Below are 9,556 nucleotides of genomic sequence, written 5' to 3'. Positions count from 1 at the left end.
CTTTATTTTTATTTTATTATTATTATTTTTTTTTTCTTCAAATTAAGTAATTATTTTAAATTTATTAGTTATTTGGCTTGCTAGCCTTTGGTATATTATGCTCTGTCCTTTACCTGAAGGTTGCCTGGCAGAGATGGCTTAGAGCCATAAGGCCGCCTTTTGTACATTTAAATCCATTAAGATATTATAAAATAAGATTAAACCTAATGTACAATAAAGAATAAATAAATAAATAAATAAATAAATAAAATCTTCTCTGTCTTAAGATAAACTTATAAGAGAGAGAAGATTTTACCTCAATCAAAACCCTAACAACTTCAAGCTCTCATTAGTAACAACTTTAAACTATTTTCAATTGTCGATAAACATATTATTTCAAAGTTTTAATAAAAAATTGCTAGGTTTATATTAATTGATTAATTGGACTACAGTACTAGTTAAATGTAGCGATAAATTGAAGTCCCATGTCCCCTAGGGGGGGCAGATGCATTATGCAATACCAATGCATACAACTGTTTCACTAATCGATTTCTTTAGGGAGAAGTAGGTGATAAGCCTTCTGTTCCCTGCTAGGCCAAGACATTTTATTGCCTTCGTCTCGACCGGGAATCAAACCCTCAAGACCCCTCGGTAGGTACTACGCTCACGCGTCAACCACTGTAAATGCAAGATGGCGGACAAAATGTATATGTAGCGATTTAACTGTAGCGTGTATTTAATTCATATTTTTTTTAGTAACACAAGATTTAAAATATCGTACCATAGTAGCCAATTTCAGTTTTGTAGCAAAAATCATAGCACGAATATAATATAAACATTTTACAAGCCAAAGTAAGGTTGAAATCTGTCCGTTTAACGTGGGCCATAATCGAGTCTCAACAAGTCGGTTACATACAAACTTACAAACATAAAGTCTAAATACAAACTTAACTACAAATATATTCTACACTCGTTTATATGGAGCAGAATCGGTAACTAGGTGTTGAAACAATTTAAACTTAACAACAATTTTAACAATAAAAGATTAAAGAAACATTTTACTTGAGTGACATATTAAGGCTCTATTTGTTTGTATCAATGAATTGTTATGTTAAATTAGATTAAAAATAAATATTATGTAGTTAGTCCTCATATATTTCAAGACATAGGTACGATCTTCTAATAATTCTTCCACAAATTCTTCTAATCTTCTAATAATCTGTTGTTTTTTAACCAACTTCAAAAAAAGGGAGGAGGTTATCAATTCGGCTGGTATGCTTTTTTTATGTATGTACACCGATTACTCCGAGGTTTCTGAACTGATTTACGTGATTCTTCTTTTGTTTGATGCGGAATGGTGTCGAATTGTTCCCATAAAATTTTTTGTCTGATCTCGATGACTTTATTGAAATGTAGCAAGTAACTTTGATTCACTTCCCGGTTACCGATTGAGCTGAAATTTTGTATACGTAGGTACATAAATTGGATAGCGATGAAACATTATCATGACATAGAGCTGATTTGATGATGAAATCGGAAGGTGGCCATAGGAACTCAGTAATATATTGACTCAACTTTATCGAGTTTGGGCTCGTTTGATTCGTGTTGAAAAATACACTACAAAGTATTAAATAAAAATAACTACGTTAAAAACAACCGACTTCAAAAACGGAAAAGTAAAAAATAAAAAAGATTATACTTTTCCGTTTTTGTAGTCGGCTGTTTTTAACGTAGTTATTTTTATTTATATTTAAGTTTTCGGCCAAAACATCATTCAAGTTGCATAATTGCGATATGGTTCGCGATTTGGTTAATACATCAAAAATTGCGTTTAAAAAACCTTAAAATTCACTTAACAAATAAAGAATTAACTTACAATGCTAATTATAATCTTGCTCTAATCCAGAGGCGTTTCCAGAATCCGCAACCGTCTGTGAAATCTATGCTCATTTGTTATTTTTTTTTTATTAATTAGCGTCCATATTCAAACTCCTATATAATTTTTTTTCACATATTTCTTAAAACACGCTAATAATGTGCTAGTGTGCTATATATACGTGTGTGTGCTGTACGTATATAAACATATCGTTCATCATAATTAGTTAGTTTCGTGATAGACCGCGCGGTTAAATTATCTATAGTTAAATAATAATATAAATCTTAGTTAGATTAATATTGTCAATTACAGACATAAAATGGAGGACTTTAAACCTTTCGAAGGACATAAACCAGAAGACCTCGAGAGAAAGAATAAAGAAGATTTTTACGATAGTCTATTACCAAAAGAATCTGAGTTTTGGGCGCCGATTCGAAGATGGGAGAAAAGAATGGGGTATCTCACACCGATTATCTGGTTAAATGTAGTATCAATATTCACACTACATGCTGTATTGATCGCATTTGTATATTACTTCTTCGCTAATGGGAATCGCATAAAGTTACAGACATGGCTGATTGGTGAGTACCTTTGCTTAATTAGGCCATTTTATTAGAAAATTTGTTTTGTTTTCTATCAAAATTTGTAATGTTTACAGACAAAATATAATTTGAGATTTTTAGTTTTGCCGTGATAGTTTATTGCATTTAATAAACAAACTCTTATTTTATATATTCTCTATGGCTCTTTTTTTTCATGGGTATTCTATCATTTGTTTCATGGGTAAATTTTAAAGTACCTAGCCGCTCTAAGAAAACTTTAAATTGATAACATTATTATTATTTATTTAAGTTGTATCTATTCGTAATAAATATTAAATTTTTAATATCATTCTCTAAAATTTCTGCGCAATTAAAATCTAATATTCACTTGCATTTAAATTACTTGTGTATCGTGTGAATAACAATACAATGAATTTACATTTAAACTAGTGACATATTTGTAATACTGCGACGTTTTTCGGGGTCCGTAGCAAGAACCGTAGCAAGTGCTACGAAGCGTAGCCTGCGAAATGCCTGTGTTTAACATTTATATATATTATTATATTATATAAGGTGCACTGGGGTAGTTTTGAAATACGGGTTTAGATACAATAATGTGATATTAATACGTAACTGGTTATTGATTAAACAAATATTATTATCAATCCTGTATACTTTCAGACACTACCTTACATTACTTAAAATAAAACGATGTTTTAAAGTGGTATTTACAATTTTCCTACACTACACCATCCGAATTTCTCCAAATTGACTATAAGTACCCAAATATTTTACCATAATAAAGTACTTAACTACAATAATACACAATCCAAACTAATAAAATATATTTGTTATTTCATTATAGTCATAACGTACCTATAAGGTTTTAGGTTATGTATAATTATAATTATTTAAAAAATATGAAATTGTAAAGTGTTAGAAAAATTTATCTAATAATTTCTGTCGCTTATACCGCTTGTAGCAACAGAAATAAATATTTAAGGGGACTCCCATACGACAAAATCGAATCGAAAACCTTCTTTTTCTCAATATTAATAAAAGCAACAAGTAGACGCTTGAAATATTCACAGAATCCTAAGTATTCTTGTTCACAATAGAAAAAGAATAATTGAATGAGAGTAATCGAGTATATTTTAATATTATGAAACGTGATATTATACAAATTTTTGCTTGCGATAATAGCGACTTATAGATATTTCTAATGAGGGTAAATATATTTTTAATTTGATATAATTTATTTTTAATCTATACTAATACTATAAAGCTGAAGAATTTGTTTGTTTGAACGCGCTTATCTCACACAATGTTGTCTAATGTAGATTTCAATAAAGACTACTAAACAAACCAATAATATTAAAAACACAAAAGCAATCTAATAATTGTTTCATTGTTCATGGATCACTTAATACCTAATAGCAATTATTACTCACATGTCAAACTATATATGTTGAGGTCAAAGCCATTTAACTTCAAAATCAAATTATAACGTATGCAGTAATTAAAATACATAAGAAGAAATTCTCGTAAAGTTTAGGTACGTAATATTATGTTAATAAATGAAACGTTTCCGGGACAAAGGAGGCTCTTTTTCTTACCTTTGCTTACCTCTTACCGTGGTTGTCTGGAAGAGATCACTACTAAGTGATAAGTTCTATAATTAACGCTAACGTTTCCTGTCCGTACAACTTTATTGAAGTGTTAAATAAAAAAATAATAAGAGGTAAAAGAAAAGTTATTACGGTCAATAGAAACATAACTCTACTGAAGAAGCATCTTCACGCATATAGTAGAGATTAAAAGCTAGGTAACAAAAGGCCTTGTAGAAAATATTTAATGTGCAACTTTCCTGAAAACTTTGTTTTAATATTGACGCTACGCTAAGCTCTTAGCGAAAACATTTCAAAATGCGTTATCAACGAGGGCGCATTATAGAATAGGCCCTCTTCATAATGGGCAGCGTTGGCCCAACAAAAAATCGTCGATGTTTGTCGCCACTCGCCAATACGGCGACTATGAATAAAAATCTACGATGACGGGCGAACATAAACATTTAGGACTTAGTGAGCCTAAATTTCTATGATCGGCCGTCGTGATATAATCACTATCGTGATTGCCTACTCGCCCAACGCTGTTCATTGTGTAGATGGTCCATATTATCACGCAATGCTGTCAACATGTTGACAACAAGTCCTCAACATGTGGACTATATAGGTAAATATTTGCCATGAAGGGGCTTGAAGATGACGCTCGATGTCATAGGTCGGTTATTAGTTACGTATAACCACGTAGTGACCACGTACCTATAACTCAATAATTATGATGTGGCCTTGTGTAATGACGATCACAAATCAATCACACAACAGCGATCACGTTTTTCTCAAGAACAAACAGGGGAAACGTGATGACAGATTACAATGCGTACCTTTTTCTTGTTTAATAAACACGTAGGTAAATCGATTTAAAATATTCCAGTTTGGAACAATAATATTATGTGTATTACCTGTCGCTAAGCTATTTTTTAATAATTGTATTTACAATTTAGATAGGTGGGTAGTTTCAGTGTCTGTGTGTTATTTCTTTTTGTTATCACGGGTGGCTACCCGCAGTACCTACGGTATAGTAAAAGTCGCGGGTTCGAATCCCGCATTGTGATCGATTTTATGTTGATTAAGTATAGAAATTATTTAAAATAATTCTGTGTTTTAAGGTACGGATATAAGATTACCCTTCAGAACTATTTTAATAATTTTAAATATTTGAATATACGACCGCAATATAGATAATCTTTGAGAGTCTATCGAAAAATATACCTATAATAAAGAATGCAAATAATCTCGAGGATAATCATCTTCTCTTCTTCATCTCTCGTAGCTATAATCATGAAGCTTAAACAATAAAGTATGAATGATGCATGCTTGCCATGCAAAAAACAATCAAAATAAGTACCTACTACACAAAGTTTTTTCTTCCGAAAGTTGAATTATGCAAAGACAACTTGTACTTACATCTTTTATCACCTAAAAAGAATATTCATGAAGTAAATGTAAATCTGAAAAAAAAATGTCATACCTAGCCACGGCTGAATAAAAAAAATGTACTTAAATCAAATTAACATTGGGTCAAATATTTAATTCATTTATATTTATTTATGTAAATAAATGCATAGAACCATTTGACGTCTATGTAATTTAAATAGGTAGATTTTTTTTACAATAATCTAAATAATACTAAAGTAGTCACATGTGAGATGCGTTACGTGCGTTGTGTCATGAATGAATATAGTGTAGATCCATTGATAATATGCTAACTACGTTTTAACATACCTACCTAACTTTTTATTTATATTCTCTCTATACTGTTTTAAATAATTATTGAAATATATTTTATAAATAAGTGTTGCATTAGCATATTTTCTACTATTATTTATACAAATGAAATAAAATCGTTTGTTTGTGCAGGTTTTGCATACTACATATTATCAGGGTTTGGCCTGACTGCGGGGATACATCGGTATTGGTCTCATCGGGCTTTCAAAGCGAAACTGCCTGTGAAGATTCTTATGTTAATAGGATATGCTGCTTGCGGTCAGGTAATATAATTACTATATCTACCATTTATGAAGTAATTAAGTACCTACATATTAAAATATGTACTTACAAATTGCCCAAAAAAAAAGGCTTAATATTTATGGTAGTTAGAGATATAAAAAAACTTGACTGAAAAAATGTAAAGAAGTTATACTTACCTATTCAATTTTTGGTACGACCCTCATATTAATAATCTGCCTAGGGCAGAGCAAGTCAGGCCTCTTCCTAAATGTTCCAAATAAAGGTGTTAAGAAGTAATAATAAATTTGACCACTGTCAGAAAAATTTGATTTAATTAGTCATTGTAACCCAAAAATCTCAGTACACATTATATTCCATAGGTCCCAATTTACGATTGGGTCCGGGACCACAGAGTTCATCACAAGAAGACAGAAACCTCGTCTGACCCTCACGACGCCACCCGTGGGTTCTTCTTCACCCACGTGGGCTGGCTGATGATGAAGAAACATCCAGATGTCTTAGCGGAGGGCGCGAAACTCGACATGAGCGATATCACGGGCGACCCCTGGCTGGTGTACTTTGACAAGTAAGCTAGTTTATTGTTGTTTGTTTTTCTTTGTGAAAAATCTTGCTACAAATTATTCAAAATGTATCATCGTATGACCAATTCATAACCAAGTCATATATATTTATATTTATGTGCTTAGTGAAGGATTCGCAAATAACTTTACCTAGGTACTTCTCAAAATTCCTTCTTGATTTGAATAAAAAGGGCTACTCAATTTCTCTGTAACTAGGTACCTATATTTATCGTTTTATTGTAATATGTAATAGATGGATGGATGTTTGTTACTCTTTCACGCTAATACTACTCAACCGATTACAATGAAATTTCGTATGCTGGTAGAAGACCCAGAATAAGACATAGGCTACTTTTTATTCCGGAAATCCCACAGGAACGGGAACTATGCTGGATTTTCTTTGAAAACGCGGGCGATTAATAAAACTATGTATGTTCCAGGCATTTCACGATAATGAAAACAGTATGGTGTTTTGTAGTACCGACACTTCTACCAATGTGGCTGGTCGGCGAAACTTTATCTGCCGCGTTCATTGTAACTATGTTCCGTTTTATGTTGATTCTACACGGAACGTGGTCTGTGAATAGCTTTGCCCATTTCTTCGGTGATCGACCATATAACAAGTAAGCTTTATAATTAATGTTTTGTTTATTTAATAATTTATTTTTAATACTTTTTACATATTTTAGTCATCAACGTTAACCCAGTTTATATACAAACACAATTTTTATTTGATGAAATTTTTATCTCATAAGCAAATAATAATGGACAATCTCACTTGGTATTTTAGGAATTTTGGTGTTTAAATATAGGTTCGAATCCGGCCTCGTGATCGAAGTTTGTCTATTCTTTTAAATTTCATTTAAACAGAGCATTTGAATGCTATAAAAAGGTGGCCTAAAATTTGTATTTTGTACCTAACTACTTAAGTACCTACTTCAAATAAGCATGCGTAGAAAAATAAAACACTCAATAATTTTCTGTAAAAATAACCAATTATTATAAATACTCGTTTATTTTCAGACACATCAAAGCAACGAACAATCATGGCGTTTCAATGATAACCATGGGCGAAGGGTCACATAACTTTCACCACACTTTCCCCTGGGACTATAAGTCCACTGAAAATGCTCTATTTAGCTTAACCACATTGATATTGGATTTATTCGTGTGGTTAGGACTAGTGTATGATACTAAGGAAGCATCTGCCTCTCTCATTAAGAACACGTGTGATAGACTCGGCGAAAGATCGAATCGAAAACTGCTCACGTCTTAGTTATTATTTATTGTTCAAGTACACCTAATTATTTATATATTTTGAAAGTACAAATATCGCATTATCACATAGAACTCGGTGGAAACATAGCATATATATTGTATTTTTGGGATTTGTGCTGCATCGCTTTATATTAAGAGATTATTTTTAGAACTAATCATCAATCATGGAAAAAATATCAATAATTGCCATTTTTATGTATGTTTCAAACATTCTCAAATAGAATATTGAGCTTAGGTATATCTTTGTAAATGACTGCTTAGTGTTTGTAGATAATTTATCATTTTGATAAGTCTGTAGATGAAATCATTCGAATGTGTAAAATGGTTTTGATAAGGTTTTATTTAGGGATGTAACGATACATGATTTTGCCGATACGATACCGATACCGATATTTGTAGTAATGTATCGGCGATACCGATACCGATACCGATATCGATGGCTTGGTAGAAAAATAAATAGTGAATTATGCATAAAAAGTTACCAACATTTAACAGAGACAACTGTTAATCGTATTCTTTTAAATAAAAATGCCAAATCAAAAAACAACAAAACCATTTATTTTAGTATTATTATTTTACGAAGTCAGTTAAACTTTAAGTAATACACATACAATCAGTACCTAATAAAAGTTTACTATTCTGCCGTCCTTTAACTAGAAAGCCGTTAAGCCCACGAAGTGAGTTTCGAGTAAATGGCAAAAAACACGGAAATCGTTATTTCTTAAAAATTATGACACTTACAATAATTATTGTGAGATACATCGATCGACATTTAATTATATATAAATATTAGTTTTTACCCAGAAACTGTTATAATTTATTTTTAAATTCACTTTTTCTCGTTTAGTTCAGCATAATAATCTGAAAATTTTAACTATTTACTGGACAAGACGGCCGTTCACATACTATAGCGACTTTTTAGCTAAGTAATTTAGTATTTTTATTTTCATTTTGTGATTTTTTTTTATTTAGTAATAAAATGCTTACCTAAAACGTCGTTAAGCTACTATAACTACTTTTAAGCTATGACTTTCGTTTTAATTTAAATTTCAAAAACTTTATAATCAGCGTTTAAGGGTTTTTGGATGCTTTTGTACTATGATTCTATATAGTTGTACTAAATAATTATTAATCTTACTAATGTTAAAAATTTGCTGCTGTCTGAGGCTTTGCTCTCGGGAATTACATCCTCTAGGTCAACCATCAACCAATGGAAAGGAAAAGGATCAAAAGCTTTTAGGTTTAAGTATTAAGGATTTAAACACTATCTAAATTTAGTGTCTTATTGTGAGTAACAAGTATTTTAAACTCTTTTACTAAATGACTCTTTTAAGTTTTCGATAAAATTAACCTTTATTTCTCGTCATGTTCACGTTTATTTCATTACAGTGGCTCATTAAGGGGTTAAGATTGAGATAAATCTTCTCGCTTTTCTTTTTTGGAACCGTATATTCATTTAGAATTGCAATTTTAACGTTATTTTATAAATATTCTTCTGCGAAGCCATCATACGAGTCACGGATATGTGAGTACATATAGAACCACAAACATATAAACATAAATCGTTTCCTGAAAAAAAAATTAAGACTTGTGCACAAGGTTTTTGAAAAAATAAAACCCTGGTTTCAATAGGGCTTCAAGCTCTTACATGTGGGATGCTCTTAATAAATAATGTAGAACCGCTTATCAAATGATTAGAAGACTCTTTCATCCACATTCAGAAAATATAAT

At 31.2% G+C, this 9,556-nt stretch overlaps 1 protein-coding gene across 1 annotated transcript; it reads left to right on the top strand.

Annotated features, from left to right (window-relative positions):
- The first annotated feature begins 2,103 nt into the window (after positions 1–2,103).
- On the top strand, positions 2,104–8,163 carry LOC149898151 (delta(9)-fatty-acid desaturase fat-7-like). Its single transcript, XM_090115409.1, has 5 exons — positions 2,104–2,436; positions 5,877–6,007; positions 6,347–6,552; positions 6,988–7,170; positions 7,571–8,163. The coding sequence occupies exons 1-5, from the start codon at positions 2,175–2,177 to the stop codon at positions 7,821–7,823; spliced, it is 1,035 nt and encodes a 344-aa protein (XP_089971535.1). The 5' UTR covers positions 2,104–2,174; the 3' UTR covers positions 7,824–8,163.
- Positions 8,164–9,556: the final 1,393 nt, after the last annotated feature.

Source organism: Colias eurytheme, chromosome 23 (assembly GCF_061535395.1).
Source record: "Colias eurytheme isolate Ceu_HAF_F1 chromosome 23, ilColEury1 Martin Lab GWU primary, whole genome shotgun sequence".
NCBI classification, from domain to species: Eukaryota; Metazoa; Arthropoda; class Insecta; order Lepidoptera; family Pieridae; genus Colias; species Colias eurytheme.
Note: the sequence above shows the minus strand (reverse complement) of the source record. Positions and strands in the feature narration are given on the sequence as shown.